Below are 18810 nucleotides of genomic sequence, written 5' to 3' on the forward strand. Positions count from 1 at the left end.
CATGTTCCCGTAGAAAGGTTGCTTAATGGAGACCCAAAGGGTAAAGAGGCGCTAGCCAGAGGGGGAGGGGCAGGACTGAAGGTTCCAGCCAGAAGTCACCTCATGTGTGAATGCCCAGAGGTCAGAGACACTCTTGGTGCTCACCAGGAATGCACCAGCCAGGTCAAGTCTGCAATGAGCGTAAGGGAGACAGGGTGGGGACGCTGGGCGGGCCAGCGGGTGGAGGGATCTGCAGGCCCTGTTAACATTTTGGACTTTATCTCTAGTAACAAACATGGAAAGGTTTTAAATAAGATAGTAATGTGATTGTGTTTCTGTATATGCAGCCTCACTCTGGATTGGCTGCTGTCAAGAGACCAATTCAGAGAGTAAAGTCATAAGCCAAGAGAGAAATGATAATGGCCTTGATCAAGGTGCTGGAGGGGAAATAGAAAAATACGGATGGTTCTGATCAATATTTAGATAACGAGTCAGCAGAGCTTGGCAAATGATTGGATATGAAGGTGAAGGGAGAAATAGGAATCAAGGATGACTCTCACGTATCCAGATTCCAAACCAGAGACATCACTTGCTACCTCTCCAAGTGTGCATCTTTATAAAATGTGGGTTATTTATATGTCCCTCATAGAACTGCTGTGAGATTTAAAATATGTAAAGCACGTACCCCAGTGCCTGGTGTACAATAAATCCTCAGAAATAATAACTACTATTTGCACTTATAAAATAAGTGTTGCTGCTGAATCCACAGGTATCATTTCAGGGGCATATGAGATTCTTTCCTTTGAGTGCAAACTTTTATTTTTGAAATACAATTATAAGTGAGAGAATCATGCCTCCATGACCTGTACCACCCTGTGTACAGCTCTATCCTAGCAGTTCTCATATGGGCTTCTAAGAGGTGATACACATCTCTGTAGCCCAGCCCCAGATAGGATGGGAACTTCTTGAGGTCTTATTGCTCTTTTAACCCACAGAGCCTAAGAGGGCATACTCAAAAATGAATGCATGACAGAATTTAATCAGAATTTTTTCTTTGGGTAAATAGCAAATAGCTGAGTACAGAGAATCAGAGTTTTGATCCAAGGTGGGGAGACAGGAAGGAGTAGGACAAGGTGGCAAGGTGGTGTTGGACAGGATAGAAGGGGCCCCAGAAGCTGGGAGAGGGGCACCAGTGGAAGGAGGGAACTCAAGGGGAATGTCACTGATAACCACTATGTTGGTTGGGGATGGGTCTTTGATTAGTCAATGGACACAGGGGAAGAGAACAGAAAGAGGAAGGTATCCCAGAACCAGGGAGTAGGATTAGAGACCAAAAAGTACCATTAGGATTTGTCTTTAGATCATTAGAAAGAAGAGTTTCTGTGGTGTGATGGAGGTGGTGGGCTGGGGAGAGACCAGGAGGAGGGGGGCAGAGTGGCGAGTGTGCACTGGATTGCCTGGAGACGTGGGGTCATAATCATCATCACCCTTTGAAACGAGTGCTCCAAAGAATCAATGATTTCTGCGATCTGCTTGATTTGTAATTCAATTCAACTCGATATTTTAACATTTCTCTCCTAAGGAGATAAACTTGCTTAAAGTCCCTGATTTTTTAGAAAGCTAATCAGCATATAAATAAATAAAATGTAGGTATTATAGCTGGTTGAGGGGGGGTGGATTTATGCATAAAGATGAAGCGATTAGCAGTTTTCTACTGAGTAAATCTTGCTGAGTTGAAGCACGTAACAGATTATCCCAGCAGCATGAATATTAGATCTCGGCATCACTTGTCTCCCCAGTCATGCCACTACTTAAGAGCATCTTGCAGCATTTCCCCAGATTTGTGGCGTTCGCCTTGTAAGTAAAAGTATTTCACTTGCTGCCTTGAGACACAGGTTCCAGCTTTTAGGGAATCATTTAAGTGCTTGATAATTCTCCCCTTCCTCTGTTGACATCTGGATAAATCCATTCTCGTTTTCAGGCACTTTGTCTCCAATTTTAATAATGGAAGAGGCTTTGTCAAGAGATTCTTAGTGTTTGTTTACTCAGAGGAATATTACTATTTCTTCTTATTACTTGCATCAGGGTTTCCGAGCAGTGGAAGCCCTTGAAAGTAAACATGCATAATAACCTAACTTGATGAAGAACTCAATTGAATCTAATCAATTATGATGAAACCAACTTGAAAACTGTTGAGGTTGCTAACGTGAAAAGACTTTAACTCTTTTAACAATTTACTTAATAGGCTTCGATTGAATTTCTGCTTACAGTAAAAGCACTAAAATGCCAAGGTGGTGAGGATTTCAAAGGAGACACTCTCTGTGTCTCCTCCCTCCAGAAATGTATTGTCTGGCCCTGATTGAAAAAGGTAAGATTGCCCTGTGATGGATTCACTGTGGTCATCAGTGAGAGGACTAGAGTCAACGTGACCTTCCAGGATAGAGCGCACTGCCCAAGTAAATGATCCCGTTGTTTCACCTGCATCCACCCAACTACAGCTGCCACTTTGTGAATTTCCATCTCCCCTCCCTACTTCCCCAAGGTATTGTCCTCTATTACAGTTTTACACATTTCAGGTTCACTAATCAAGTTAGCGTTCAAAGCCTGAACAAATGTTTGTGAATAGTAATGAGTAGTTAACATTGATTGAAATTTTACAATGCACCAGACACTGTGCTGACTTTTACTTATATATAATCTTCACATCATCTTAGGAGATAAAATAAGAACCTGTATTAGTACAGAGACTGGGACATAACGTCTTCGTTAAGGATATGTTGATGGCAAAACCAGAAACTCACTTAAGACCATTTAAAGCTGAGTTTAGGGGAAAGGAATAGGGATTTATTGGAAGGTTATTGAAAGATTTTTTGAAAGCCAAAGGCAGGAATTGAATCTAGGTCTCAAGAGGTCTGTAACCGGGAAAGCTATTTGGAACGCAGGCAAGCAATCTCTTTTTCTCTCTCTTTCCTCATCTCTTTATGGCTGCTTCTCCTCATTCTTATGATTCCCTCTCTGTTGATGCTTCTGCTGATTACCATGCACGTGGCACCACGTGACCACACCACAATGCCCACCTCAACCCCCAAGTCTGCATCACTCAGTTCAAGCAAAAGACCCAGAATGAGAGTGACATCTAAGTCTCAAATCTGTCTTCTAGGAAAAGACACCGTGATGGTCCCTGATTGGATTGGGTACTCAGACTTGCTGTCATCAGCTGGGCCAGTGACCAGTGTCACCTTACAGACATGACAGTTTGTGGTTCCTTTTCTGTGTATGAAGGCAGGCACTTCTCAGAGAAGTGTGTGGGCTCAGTGGACACTCCAAACCGTGTCTGCTAAAGGTGGCTAAGAACCTGAGAATTATAGAATCAAGAGAACTTGGTGATCAATTGAATGTGGGCATGAGAGAAAAGGAGAAATTGGAAATGACTCACAGGGTTCATTTCCAAAGATGGGAACCCTTCCATTGAAGAGGCAGGCAGAGGATGCTGGGGGAGAGAAGGAGCCTGTGAAAGAACAGTGTGAGGAAAAGGCCTCTCGTGTCAAGAAAATCATCACTCCTCCTAAGGTTTCAGCTGAGTGGTGAGCTGGGAGTCACAGCTGTACAAACTCACCTCTTCCCCTGGCTTCCACCGTCCCCTGGGCTCCCTCATCCTGACCTCTGCTGCATGGGCAGCACCATGCCTCCCCGGGTTGGCGGGGGGCAGGAAGATTTTTCTCTTCAAATTTGCTTAAAGTGTAGCTATAACTCCCTCTCCCGACCCTGTCCAACCCAGTCCCAGTCTATTACTCTAAGAGAGAAAAGAGTGTATTTATCCTGCCCAATACTGTAGCCCCCAAGCCTAGCGTGGGCAGTTGTAGGTGGGCAATTTGTACATGTTGGATGGGAGAACAAATGGACATTTTCAAAAAGCGATTGACGAAATACCTGGAGAGAGAGAGAGAGAGAACCACAGAAAATACAACCAGCATAAAAATAGCTAGTTTCCAAACTAGAGATTTTATTCTTAAAATAACTAAACGCTCTAGACTTAAAAGGAGGGTAACCAAATTGTTCCAGCTTGCGTGGGACTTTCCTGATTTGAGCACTGAAAGTCCCAAGTCCTGGGAAATGCTTCAGTCCCCAGACACCTGGAATGGCCGTTCACCCACGCTGGCGTCACTTCTCACATGACAGTTAACTTATCGCCTATCAAGGGCAGCTAGGCTCTGACCAGCATGAGCCTTTCCAGGCCAAGGTGAAAAGTTCACATGTCAGCTCTCCCTTTCGCATAAGGCTTTCCCACTCCTTGTCTTTACTAGGTAACCAAGACACATTTAACTCTGGAAATTGTTATCATGTCAATGTAAATGGAAGCATGGTGGTTTATATACTGATTTACTCAGTCCCTGAGAAAGTGAAAAAGTGAGTGCTAGAACAGAACTGTAATAGTTGTTTGGCTGTACCACGAACATGCATAAGTATCTAAGGCCTCTGTCTGAGGCTAACTTTCTGAGAGTAATGTTGCCTAAGTGCCCTGTGAATAATGGATACATGTAATCTGCACTTCGTAGTTACTTCAAAGGTACTAATGTAGGCCATCCTCTTGGCCTCAGTTACCTACCTCCAAACAGTTATACTCCTGGCAATGCAGTTTCCTCCTATCCAGGGCTGCTTTCTACACCTTTAATTATGCTAAGTGGTCCAGACTAGGAAAGAGATTTACACAGCTGTGTGTTCTGTATTTTGATGTGAGCTCTTTATCCTTGGATGTTATAATAAGAACTACTTTAAAAAATCTGTTATATATGAAAGTACATGCACATGCCACAAACTGAAACAGACCAGAATGGTACAGAGTGTAGGGTAACTGTCTCCTTCTCCCACCCATATCCTGTTCCCCAGAGACATACCCGTTTCTTAGGTATCTTTCCAGGAAATGTGTACACACGCACACACACACCCACACACAAACTTATGGATATCTTCCATATCAAAGTACACTTCCTGAGCTCTACTGTCTATTGAGCACAAGTCACCAGGAAGTCACACGGAGTGAGAGGAGGAGGAGAAGGTTTAATTCTCTCACAAATACAGACTCACAACTTGTCTCCCTGACTATGGTTTCTCCCCGTTCCAATTCACCCTGAATATGCTGCCAGAGCCATTTTCCTAAAATACTGCTTCCCCTCATGTCCTTGCCCAGAGTCTATGATGTTTCCTATAGTCTGTTCCAAAGTTTCTCTGCCTAACTTTCAGAGCTTTTCTTCATCGAGCTCCATGTTAACTATTCAAATACTTATGAAGTATTATTATTACAAATCCTAAATCTGAATGCTCACCTGCAGAAAGGTCAATTTTATCTTTTTCTCCTGGGCAATGTCACTCCGTTTCCCATCTCTGGGCTTTGGCTCACGTGCTTCTCATGAGTACTTTTCTTCTCTCTATCTTGAAAAATGTCCCTATAGATTATAGGGCCTTGCATTGTGTAGGGAGGGAAACTGAACCTAGAGAGATTAAGTGATTTCCTACAAGTCACGTGCTTATTTTCTGGCAGAGATAAAATTAGCTCTTGTCCTGGACCATCAGTCTTTGCTTTAAACCGCACTCCTTAGATCCCAGAGGTGCTGTCATGGATGCACCCAAGTCACCAGGAAGCAAAGAATAGATTAAGTGCAGTAAAGTACATGATTAGGCTTGTTAATTTCCACCCACGTATGAAATAGAAAGTGATTGCAGTTCATTCCGGACAGGGTAGACCATGGCGCTGTTCAGTCATGAGGTCCCAGAGCTAAGCCACCTTGGAAAGTCCTTCTCTACCTTCTCATCTATAAAATGGGGCTAAGAAGACTTGCTGTGCAAGCTTGAGTGGAGAGGAAAAAGCCTAAGACCTTTTCTGTCCAATTGGAGAGAATGACCTCTCATTGGGATCGTGATAGCCTAGATTTCATTTCTTCCTCTCATTTTCAAATGTAAAGTGTGTAGATTAAAGATAAAATAAGTCAAGTGTTTGGTATAGACTGAATGCTCAATGAATTTAGCCCTGACAATTTGCCTGGCAACTCAGTCCCTCCAAGACTGGAACTTGCCTTGCTTGAGCTGGTGAACTCCTTACACCCACTCACTCTGTTCACCACACAGCCTGCTTCCCTCCTTCAGCATGTGCTGCCCCAGGACAGCTTCCTAAAGATCTGTCTGCCAGCAGTTTCATATACCATCTGCTCTAGACACTCATCTCTGCTGCAGTACTCACCTTTTTATTCCTTTACTTTCTAATGCTGAACATGCCCCTCTTTGACGCCATGATCTGCCTACGATGTTCCATCCACCTGGATGCACCTAGATACCTGCAAGCCCTTCCTCCACTCCTACAAGGGCCCTGGTGTCCACAGCTCGACATTTCTCAGTCTGCCCCATTCCACCACCCACCCAGGTCAGAGCTCTGTGCTTTAAGGTTGCATTATGACTTTCATGGGCTGTAGGCACTTTTGTCTTTCTGGGCCCCTTCCTTCACAAAAAGTATTAAAAATTGCATTTTACAACTGTATTGGTATAAAGACTGATTAATAGAATCCAGGCTGGTTTCATTATTGTATATCATTAAGATTATATTCATATTTTTCTTCTGCTTTTAAAAGAAATTAAAATAGTTTTGTGGGCCCTTAAAAGCATCATGGACTCTAGGCACTGGGCCTTCTGTGACTAGTGGATAAGTTGATCCTGCTAGAGTAAGATTCCTTGTGTACAGTTTTGTCATATACTTGAGACACGACAGAGAGGTAGTGAAAAAGAAGACTTAACCCTCGTTGGTGCATCTGTGGTGACTAGTTTCTCACTTCAGTGCCTGATGTCTCCTTTCCCCTGGTTCCTTCCTACACGTGTCTTCTGCAGAGTGAATCCTTTCGGCTCATGTTTAGGCCTCAGCCTGATGTGGTGGATCCCTTTAAGGAGGACAGACCTGTCAGAGCTTGGCGAGGCCGCGGCCTATCTCAGAAGAAGTGAGGCTGAGCTGCTTCTGCTCCAGGCCACGGCCTTCGATGGCCAGACTTGTGGCACCTGCTGGCTTCACTTTATTTTACTGCTTCCGGGCGGCAACTGTCTGATCAGTGGAGAGAAGCCATCAGTTCTGGAGCCTAACTTATTTGCTTGGGGTGCAATCTGAACCACTGAGCAGTTGAGGAGCTCAGGGTGTGGAGGGTAAAGATGGAAGTTTGCAAGGAAGATCAGGAGGCCTGGGAGGCAACCCAGGCCCAAGCCCTGCTTACTGGCCCTACAAGAGGTTTTCTCTTCAAGGAGCACCCCGGTATGGCCCCAGATAAAGTCTTTCTCAGAAGCCTCTTCATGTGGGTAAATAGCAGAGGAGAGCGAGGGGGCTGAGACTGCAGGGGGGTTGGTGCACTGGTAGGAAGAATGAAGGAAAAGGCTCCAGGAAAGTGGGAGAAACAGAAGTTGTCCTGGGCCCTCTTCAGGATTTGCTGATGCTGGAACTTTGCCCCCTGGCTGTCTCCTAGGTCAGGAGGGTCACTCAGCCAACACTAAACAGAAGATAATTGGGGGATTTTCTCACCCTGCTGAATAATTTCTTGGCAGTTATAGGCAAGGACAAAGGTTAATGAGGATTTACCCATAAGATAAAGGCTGAGTACTACATTAAAATCTCTAAATAGATGTTACATTTCCCCCCTCTTTCTTTACATGTCTGGGCTGCATGGCCATCTTCTGAATTTTGGTTAATTGGAGACTTAGAGTCAGTTTCACAGTGTGATCCAGCATCAAGCCACCTATATATCTCAATTCCAAAAAGTATTCAACAACACAGCATAAACCCCGACTGAGAGTTGCTCTAGTACTCCGAATTAGTCAACATTAGACTTTAATATGACCAATTATAATTCAAGCCAGTTAGGTAGCACATTCTATTTCCATCATAGACCAGTCCTGGATCAGTTCCCAGTTTCCAGTCATTGGATGTCATTACTGTGATTGGATTTTAGAGTAGCTAATTATAATCCATCAAATCAAATACAATAACAGAACTATCCCTGAGGTCAGAACTGGTCATGCAGAAGCTTATCGCAAATAGTTAGATAATGAGGGACAAGATCCTAGTGGTACCAGAGAGAAAATCAAAATGCCAAAGCATTCGAGATAATTGGATGATACATTTAGTAGAGTCAGCACTGTAAACAATTCCTTAAACTATAACAATCCACATAATTTCTAATTTTTTTTTTTTTTTTGGTCAAACAATCCTTCCTCATAGAAATGCACTGACAGCACAAAGAGGAGAGTCAGCAGAAGTTTTTCATCCCCCTGGGCTAGTAGACAATGGAGTCTGCTTTTCTGAACTCAGGCCAAATGGAAGCTGTGTGAAAAGAGTATTTGGCAAGTAGTTTTGGGTTCAAATTCCCTGTGCTTGATGCTCTCTGGCTAATTAGAGCACATCACTTTACCTTACTGAGCCTCAGTTTCCTTATCTTTCAAATGGGAACATATGCTTTCTCTGCCTACCTTCCTTCATGAGGATCAAAGAAGACAATAAATGTGAAAAATAAACACAATGCATTACTATGCTACCTAGAAAACTAGAATTGCTGGGTGTCAGGGAGGAAGTGTGCTTTCAGAAATAGAAAGAAAACACCATTTCAAGGCAAATGTAAGTGATTTTTATAGAACAAGTAAACCATCTAGTTAAAATAACTACAAAACTGGATACAATATTACTTCAATTTTGATTAATATCATAGAAAAAAAGACTTGAAAAAAATGCTTCAGATAGATAACAGTGGTTATCTCTGAGTTGTTCCATTATGGGTGATTATTTTAAAATGTTTTTCTTTACACATTTCTCTACTTGTAAAGCTGTTTTGCAATAAACACATGTTACCTTTATTTTGGAAAATATATTTAGTCATCTAAAACTATGAAATCATAGAGATGAACCTCCTGAGCTTGCAGATGAGAGAACTAAGGCCCAAAGAGTTGAGGCATTGCCTTGTATCTTGTTACTAGCAAAGCCAGGCCTAAAATCCAGGTGGCCTGAATCAAAGCCATTGCTGTCTATGTTTCCATCCTTGCAATTATTCATGAGAATTCAAGGAATTAAAAGTTGACTGAGTTTATTTACTTCATCTTCAGAACCATCCTTCTCTGGGACTCGGTCTCAAGTAGGTAAGTGCTTCCAAAAATTCTTCTCTCCCACTGTTTCCAGAGGTGATAAAAGAAAGAGCTAATCATGAGGTAGGTGATGAACATAATTTCTGAGAGAAAAACTGGAGGGAAAAAAGCTCAGCATATAATATAGAGGAAGAATGCTTTAGTGGAAAAGCTCTGATTTAGGAGGTAAATGATCTAATTTCTAGTGTCATTATTCTAATGACTGTCACTAATTAGCTATGTGACTGTGGACAACTCTGTTAATCTCTCTTCCCAGGTTCTTTTTCTAAAAAAAATAAAAATGACAAAAGGGAAATCTGTGCCAGGTGGTACCCATGTTTCTTTCAAGTAATAACACTTGGTTTAAAATGCAGTACCTTAAGCACACACAATGTATGCAAATGGGTGCTTTTCAAAAACAAGCTTATTTTCATAGACATAACACAAAGCCAAATTAGCTTTTGCAAAAAAACCCCAAAATGATCAATATAATTAAAAACAGTATTTAAAATGCAAACAAGTAGAAGCAAACACAAAATCAATCAGATAGGAATACAAAAATCCTCTTGCCCAGCAGTTTGAGTGGTGAGTTGGTTGTAACCAGGGAAAGGGAAAGAGAGCACAGTGTAGGTGGTGATGGCAGGAAAGTAGTGAGCAATGAAATTCTTTTCAGAGACAAGTGTGATGGAAGAGGGGTGCGCGCTGCCCAGCTTCACCTCCTTCTTCCACACTCAGTCCTCAAGTCCTATCGTCCACCTCTGGGGAGAGTGTCTGGCGAGGCTGCCCATCCTGCAGCAGTGAGGCTTGCTAGCTTTTGTGATTCATGTGTTGGGGAGGTGGGATGGAGTTGGCACTACCCGCCAGTGCTGTGGCTGCAGTAGGGTCTCCCCTGTGCATCCCACAGCCCTAGGCTCAGATTTTCCCTCTTCCAGCCAAATGCTCTCCTTGCCCCCTCCCCCCTATCTACCTGAGGAGCTGTAAACGGGGATTTCTGTGAGCTTCTGGTAAGACTTTCCTTTAAGAGACTCTTTCTTATTCATCTTCCCATAGCAATCTGCCTCAGGTGGGAGAGGAGTTGAGAAGCATCCCAGCGAGGCCAAGATAAGCTGCCTCAGACGTTCATAAGAATTCTGGCTCGTTTCACCCAAAGCCTCTTATTGGTTGATTGCTTTGTAGACGGCTGCTTTGCTAAGGCTTGAGACATGGGGTTGAGGAGGCAGGGGGAGAGAAAAACAATATATGGGGGAAAATAATATGAATCATTTATGCTGTATGACAGCAATCATCCATATTCTCTCTCCTCAATTCTCCCCCCTCCAAGTCTACCGTATAATTCTCTTAGCAGGCTTTCATTCCAAAATTAAAAATAAGGTCTAAAGAAACCCTGACGGACAGACATGGCCACTAACCTAAATTTTCACTTAGTTGTAACCAGACCTTTCTGAGGGAAGTTTTTTGGAGGGAGCTGGGAAGGGTGAGAGCACCAGGCCAACCACCAAGTACCTGGGGCTGTGGGTGGGAGGTTAAGTGTGGGGATTGGGAGAGGTGGGTAAGGTTTTGGCAGGTAACCGTCTGGTAGCAAAATGTTCCCAATCTCCACTTGCTGAAACGCTTCTTGCTCCTAAACAGTCCTTATGTAGGTTTATCTTCAGGGTGAGCGTTCATGATCTTATCTAACTTTGCAACTTCCTATATTGGTGAAGCCAGGTCAACAAGCAGACTTAGCAGAAACGAGACCATGTCCATCAGTATGAAAGTGTCCAATGTACATTTCCTACAGGGACTGTAGTTAAATATCCATTTTTTTTCCCTCTGTAGGGAAGGAGAAATGCTGGATTCATGATGCGAAGAATGCTTATGTTGAGGCTGAGATTAAAGGGGGTGGAGATGATGGCAGAATAATTGTTGAGACAACAGATGGAAAGGTAAAGAAATCTCTATTTCAGCCCACTGGTAACTAAGTTCTCTATTTAATAATTAGGTGTGTCCTTTCTCCAATTGTTTTGTTAAAAACCTGGGGTAGGAGATGCCACTGATACACTTTAGAAAACTCATTAATCTTTAAGAAGCTCCTCCACTTAACTATCAAAGATGTAATGACGAACATTGAAGAATCAGAGTAAACCGGCTGCCAGTGGTCAAGCTCATTGACTCTAGAATGCACAACTTTTTCCACTTCTTCTATCGTATTTCAAGTTCTTTTTTTTTTTGGTAGGCGGGCCTCTCACTGTTGTGGCCTCTCCGGTTGCAGAGCACAGGCTCCGGACGCGCAGGCTCAGCGGCCATGGCTCACGGGCCTAGCTGCTCCGCGGCCTGTGGGATCTTCCCGGACCGGGGCACAAACCCGCGTCCCGTGCATCGGCAGGCGGACTGTCAACTACTGCGCCACCAGGGAAGCCCTCAAGTTCTTTTATTTTATTTTTTATTTTTTTTTTGCGGTACGCGGGCCTCCCACTGTTGTGGCCTCTCCCGTTGTGGAGCACAGGCTCCGGACGCGCAGGCTCAGCGGCCATGGCTCACGGGCCCAGCCGCTCTGGGGCATGTGGGATCTTCCCACACCAGGGCACGAACCCGCGCGTCCCCTTCATCGGCAGGCGGACTCTCAACCACTGCGCCACCACGGAAGCCCTCAAGTTCTTTTTTAAAGGTGCCTCTTGGAGTAAATAATGACCTTAGGAACTGTGAAGCAAGCTATGTTTGTAGGATCAGGAACGAGTGGGATAATCTGAATAAAAATAGAACAGTGTCAGAGGAACCAAGAAATGGGAGAATGGTCAGTAATGTCAAACGCTAGAGAAAGAGATTTAGGGCTTGGAGAGAGCCTTGGACTTCAGAATTAGGAGGTCACCTATGACCTTTGAAAGAGAAGCTTAGGTCAAGTGTTGGGGCATAAGTTAGACTGTGAGAGGTCATAGAGAGAATGTGTAGTGAGACTGTAACAGTCCCCAACCCCTTCTGCCTGTCACCAAGGTATTCAGAGCAACAGGGCAATATTGTACAGACAGCCTACTCTCAGATCCTTTGCCTTGCATCACTGACCTCACGTGCCTACCAGCTCCATGGCAGAGAATTGGGCCCTATTTCTGCCCTGACTTGGATGAACACTCCATTATAGATTTTACAGATCATTTCCTGCCCATATGCAATTCGCCAATCTCCTTCCAATTCTACCCTTCCCGACTCCATAACAAGCCACATCCTAAAACAAACAGGTACGATCATTATCAAGAAAGTTTGTCTTTTTCATGCCCTTATCTTTGTATTTAGACAATTTATGATCTAAAGCATTGCCATCTGAATTGTAAAATTCTGGAGGCCACTCAAAAACTACCACTTATGGTGTCTTAATATGCCTTCCTGATGGTGTCTGTACATTTAAAAAATCACAAGTTAGGTAGATTTTATATAACTAATTGATGGAATTAAGGGCAGAACTTGGTCCTTATCAATAGGAATATACGTATTTAGGCAAGGGAAAAATTCAGAATGTCTTAAATAAGGAAACTAAGGGATTCAATTATTTTCTCCCAGTCTGTGTGTTGTCTTTTCACTTTTTTGATTGTGTCCAGTTCAATTTTATTAGGCCTCCAGATGAGAAGTTTGTTCTTCTGAGCACATTTTTTAAAACTGCTGTCTTTTTAACAGTATTTATGATGATCTGTGAATATAATGTGGATACAACTATGAAAGAAATCATAGGAAGAAGAACATGAAAGCAACAAGTTAATGATATAGAAAGAGGAGTCTAAAGGTGGGTGGCTTTGTTCTGCTTGACCTTTCACCATCTAATGGAGGTCCCATTCCCCCCCAGCCCCACTCTGGGGCCAGCATCTCCCTGGCTCCAGGCTCCCTCCTCCTGATGTTAGAATTGACTACACTTCCAATCACCTTTGGTCTTTGTAACATTAACAAAGGCAATAAAGCCAGTGGGTGGAGAGTAATACTTAAAGTTGGTAACGAAAGGAGAGAAAAATAGAATCAGAGCTGAGGGGAGGTTAGATCAGGCTAGATCATGAGCAATATAATGTGTGTTCTCTCTGGGGCAATCTCAGTCTGAGGAGCCATGGGACCAGGGCACTGCAATTTAGAAAATTTTGATTCAACAAAACCACTTTTAAAAAACTTTATCTTCAGGCAAGGAGAGAACGTGAGTCGGAGGAACACCTGTTTCTTGGAAAAAACAGGTTGGTTTAACTTCCTCTGGCTCCATCCCCTAGTGAGGCACCTTTTTCTTAACTCCTTGAAAATTCTTCCCAATGCATGGCAAAAATGAATGAGCATAGAAGAAATAGGGGAATATATCTTACATTTTTCTCCTCTCTGCAGAGTCTGAGTGTCAAGGAGGACGAAATCCAGCAGATGAATCCCCCAGAGTTTGAAATGATTGAAGACATGGCAATGCTGACTCACCTCAATGAAACATCTGTGCTGCATGCCCTGAAGAGGTGCTGTAACCATTGGATGATCTATGTATGTGTATATGCTTCACTACTGAAACAGAATGCCGGCATCACATTGGCGATGTCCCAGCCCTCTTTTGGGTGAAAAAGATATTGAATTTAAGCATACTCATGTGAGAATAATCCTTGAGAAATGCCCACTAGGAAGGGACATTATCTTAGCGTTTCCCCAATTTTATTTGGTCAGTATTCATATCCCTTCCCACAGGTTTTCATCCTAAAGTAAAGGCATGAGGCTTGGAGCATGATAGACCCGTGTCCAAATGCCACCTCTGTTTCTCACTAGTAGTTTTCTTCTCGAAGTCACCTTATCTGTAAAGTGGGATAATAATGTCTGTCTCTCCATGGTAGCTTGAAGGATAAATAAAAGAATGTAAAGCATGTAGTTCAGTGCCTGTTACCTAGTTAGTGCTCAATAAATGGAATAATTTTTTTTCATCATCATTAAGTTGGTGATGATTGGTTGCTCAGCTTCTTTAATTCACTCAGAATCTATTCAGCAGGAGCTGCACTGAGCAGATGATGGCATTTGGGACCCATTGCTATAGCAGCCTTGCCATGCAGCCAGCTTGCTCCTGGGAGCTCTGTTTTACGGTGTGACTGTCTTTGTTTCCCTGAGATGCTGTAACAAAATTACCGCAAACAGGGTGGCTTAAAACAATAGAAACTTATTCCGTCACAGTTCTAGAGGCCGGAGTCCAACATCAAATAAACTCAGCAGTCACACTCCCTCTGGAACCTCTAGGGGAGAATCATTCCTTACCTGTGCCAGTTTCCAGTGGCTTTTGGCATATTCCCTGTGGCCGCGTCACTCCAATCTTTGCCTCCATCTCCACATCACCTTCTCCTCTGTGTGTCTCTTATACGGTGATTAGCTGTTGGATTTAAGGCCCATCCAGATATCATCCTGAGGTCCTTACCTTAATTACACGTGCAAAGATCCTTTTTCCAAATAAGATCCCGTTCACAGGTTCTGGAGATTAAGACGTGTACATATCTTTTGGGGAGCCACAGTCCAGCCACCACGCTTTGAGTGACCCACATGAGCTATTACCCCAGTGCCTTTAAGCATCAGGTTACTAATCTTGCTGAGGCACAGATTCCCTTTGGGCCTCAAATGCCTGAGAGAGGGTTACCCAGATCAACAAGGCTTCTGTCAGTGTCCTCCTTGTCTTCAGAAGTTGTGTGTGTGAGTGTGTGTGTGTGTGTGAGACAAGTTAGAGGTTGACAGATCTCCCAGGGGAGAGGTAATCCCAGGCCCCCTTGTTACTCTAACCTGGTTCTGTCTCTTCCTATCAGAAGTCCCTACTGTGCAAGAATCCAAAAGCTCTCTTTCTTTTAGTTCCTTTATAAGTAAATATTCGAGCAAATGTTACCTGACGTTGAAAGAGCTGACAAACCTGGAAGTATTCCTAACCTGTTTTTGGAAATCTTTTCTGATCTTCTGTCAGATATATTCGGGTCTCTCCTGTGTGAGCCTCAAAAGTGGCTTCCAGTAACACAGAGCAGTGGCAGCCATCTACAAAGGGAAGAGGCGATCAGAGGCTCCCCCTCACATCTTTGCTGTGGCCAATAATGCCTTTCAAGATATGCTTCACAGTAAGTGGCTGCCCTACAAAATGAAGGGTAAAAAATATCTGATCTACTTTTTCTCCGTGTCACTAAGAGGCAGGTAGGTGTTGTGAGCAGAGCATGGCCTTTATAGTTGCCTAATCACTTGAAGCCTCCGCTTCCTTCTGGATAAAACGTGAGCAAAATAGGGCCTACCTCCTAGGGTTATGGGGACGATTAGCTCGCATATCAAATTAAGTGAGATAATGCCTTGAAAGTGCTCAGCCCAGTGTCTGGCCCAGAATGAGCCCCCTGTAGATGTCAGCTTTTATTACAAAAAGTACCTGCTAGAATGTCTGGCACAAAGAGGTTATTCTGTAGCTATTATTACACCAGGCTTAATAAAAGTCTTAAAATAGCGATATGTCAACCATTCGTCATTTACTGTTTGTATTTGGAGCAAGGAGAGAGTGATAGAATTTGTATGATCTTATGACTGGCCTACATAGAGTCAAGAGAAAATCTATTTTACTTTGTACCATTGAAATGGTATTTTTTCTAACTGTATACAGAGCAAATCCTTCTCCTCGTGTCTGACTTCAAACTGTAACCAAGGAAATTTTGAATAAGTTCGTGCCAATACATGGCAGCCCGGGTAGAAGAATGATCTGACATTTTCCTTTCTTTTGTAGATCGAAAGAATCAGTCTGTACTCTTCACGTGAAGTGTTTGCCTTGCTTTTTCTTTTTGGCCAGCAGTGAGTGTTTCAATCGAAGCAGACACCTACATTTCACTGGATATGAAACATAGATTCACTGCCTTTGAATTGTTGTTCTTTAGATACCGAATACATTCTAGGCAAGAGTAAGATAGGAAATTGTCATAACACTTTAGTCAGTGATTAGCCAAATATGGTGCCAGCTAGGCTGCCTCCCATTTTAGAAGATCCTTTGGAACCTGCGGTGCACATGCTGGTCTTAAATCATTTTCTCGATGAAGAGAGCTCCCTGTCCAAATAATCATTTTCAAAGTTCTCTGGTCTGGCTAACTGGGCGGAAAGACTGAAAGTCCAGTGGGTATGACCACAGAATAGATAACTTGCTGTTGTGAGCAACCAGAATGGGGCAGGCCAAGGTACATTAAGTAGTGGGAACTAAAAGTTGGTGAGGCTTAGAGGGACAAGAAAAGGGAGTGAAGAAGAAGGATGGAAAGGATTTCACTGATACCATATTGTATGTTAATTTTGATGGGAAGAGCATTGGCTGGCCAGGTGAACTGTCAGCCTGGTGGCTGAGGGGAGAGGCTGGGACTCTAGAAGCAGTCAAATGCTCAAATTCTTGCTCTTTCTATGCAGTGAGGATGCCGCCATGTGTGTTGGGCTGTCCATTGGCTTCAGCCATCCCCAGAAGAATAATAGGTCTCCGAATCTTAGAGCTAGAAGGGTGGTTAAAGTTCAGCCCTTTGTAGAGAGGATAGACTATTTTCTGGAGTTTCAGGCAGATAAAGGCAGGCCTTGATCCTACGATGCTTTGGGTAAGAGGCTATAAATTCACCGTTGTGTTCTCTCCACATTACAAAGTTAGCTGATTATCAAAGGTAAAAGGGAAATCTAAAGCTCAACTTCCTGGTAGAATGTTTGGTAGGTTCTCTTCCGAGGGACCTGGCCATGTGATGGTAGCCTTCATATGTGACGATCTCTTGAACAGTTGGTGGTGGGGAGACCTATCTCTAATTAGCAAAGATACTCTTCAGCTTTTTGCTAACAGGACCGTGAGGAACAGGCTTCTTATTTTTATAAAGTCTTTGATCTTTCCCTACTCCAGATTTTTGCTCATGATGTTTTTCCAGCCTGAGATGTCCTTTTCCTTCTCCCAAACAACTAAATGTCTGCATCTCCTTCAAGTTCCCTCTTAAGTTCCACTTTTCTATAAAACTTTCCCTCTTGCCTTAGTTTATATGGTTCAAATTATTTATCTTTCATTGCATTTATAATCTCAACCAGTTAGCTGTGTCATTGAACTGTGTCATATTATCCAGTGCTTTGCCACCATAGCAACCACGGGTGAATCCGAAGAAAAGCCAGTAAGTGTTTATAAATCTTGGCAGAAAAGGTGGGTGGCCCTATCTGCTAATCATGGAGGCTCTGCCCCGATCACTTATGGGGAGAAAGGAGGAAACCGCACCATAGAACAATTTAAAAATTATAGAAAAGTCATTTTCCCCATTTTTCCTTTGCCTCTTGGAAGGATCATCAAGTACTCCAAACCAATAATCCGAAAACATTAAATTACATAATTTGTTTCAGATCTGCTTCAAGGGGCATTTACTGGCCTGCTCTTTGTTGCTTGGACCCTCTGAGAATTAGCTTCTTAAGATCCAAACCACCTTCCCCCAAAACTAGGGTTACCAATGCCTTGAATGGCCACTTTTGATATTTCTTAATATTGAAATATCTTCTTTGTGGTATTTCTTTAGCTGCTGTGAGCTGTCAGAATCCCTCAAATACGTACCAATAGAAAGAACTCTGCTTCCTCACTAACTTCTGGACCAAATCCCAAATGCCCAATGGATGTACACTCAACTGCAATCACATTCTAGGTTCTGAAAACTTTACCTTCTCTTTTTCTCTAATTATTTTAATCCTTGGTAATTTTTGCTTTAGCTTACTTTGTTTAGCTCCATTAACAGGTTGATGGTAATAATCTGAGGATACCTAGACCATGAGAGTCGGTATGTAAAATAAGATTAGATAATGCTGAGCAAAACTCAAAATCAATGAGTTACTGAGCTGTTGAAGCCTCTCATCTATGTCTGGCATTGCTGCTTTGCTTTTTCCATATGATCCTAGATGTTTCCTGCTGTATTTGCAAGATAAGAAGTGTATCAAAATAGCAATCTAGTCCAATTTCCACACCATGGAAAGTTTCTTTTCCAACCACCACATTCCTGAATTTGATCGATTTCTCTAGGTATCATTGAATTCTATTATTCACTAGACATTACTTCATTTGTGTGTACATTTTAGGTTGTTTTGTGTGCATTTGTTTGTTTGGTCTAACCATTGAGCCCTATGATAATACGTAACACAATACATAATACATAAAAGTTCTGTGAAAAATTTTGCTTATATAGCCCTTTTATTTCTTTAAAGGACAGTAGACCCATAATACATAGAAGGAATATAGTATTTGTAAATCTATAAATTCTTAAATACCACCTACTATAAAATGCCCCCCATAAAATGTATCTTTGAGGCTGACTGGAAAAAAACAAAGCTATGTTGCAGTTTAGGTGCTAAGTGGTCATTAGGACTCTCTCAGTGTAGGTGACCTGCTTTGGCCCATCAGCCTGAGCCAATATGATTCAAATTCAAGACCAATAATACCACTTCAAGTCACTGCTTGGTATGAACCTCTAGGTTACTTAGGAATAATAGCAAGCAAAAATGTAATTTAATAATGCCGCATCTGCTGTATTATTTTTGGATAAATTTCCAGGTGTGAGGATTGAATGGGAAGAGAGGCAGATTAGCAATGAGGGGGAATATATGGAATTAAGTTTGGAAATAGTCTATGGTATTTGTTGTTTACTTTGGTAAAATACCAGTTTTCTTTTCCTACTCAGGCCAATGCCAACCAAAAGAGAAGGATTGCAAGTAAATGAACTCCCTCCCACATATAGT

At 42.7% G+C, this 18810-nt stretch overlaps 1 protein-coding gene across 1 annotated transcript in view; it reads left to right on the forward strand.

Moving 5' to 3' along the window:
- Positions 1 to 6245: 6245 nt before the first annotated feature.
- Positions 6246 to 18810, forward strand: part of MYH15 (myosin heavy chain 15) — a 175793-nt gene continuing 163228 nt past the window's right edge. The window contains 9 exon segments of the mRNA XM_024735329.1: positions 6246 to 6394; positions 6853 to 7001; positions 10936 to 11042; positions 13444 to 13587; positions 15029 to 15176; positions 15821 to 15848; positions 16240 to 16274; positions 16563 to 16579; positions 17166 to 17214. Of these exon segments, the coding sequence (XP_024591097.1) occupies positions 6246 to 6394; positions 6853 to 7001; positions 10936 to 11042; positions 13444 to 13587; positions 15029 to 15176; positions 15821 to 15848; positions 16240 to 16274; positions 16563 to 16579; positions 17166 to 17214 (826 nt within the window).

Source organism: Neophocaena asiaeorientalis, unplaced genomic scaffold (genome assembly GCF_003031525.2).
Source record: "Neophocaena asiaeorientalis asiaeorientalis breed wild unplaced genomic scaffold, Neophocaena_asiaeorientalis_V1.1 scaffold136, whole genome shotgun sequence".
In the NCBI taxonomy this organism is placed as follows: Eukaryota; Metazoa; Chordata; class Mammalia; order Artiodactyla; family Phocoenidae; genus Neophocaena; species Neophocaena asiaeorientalis.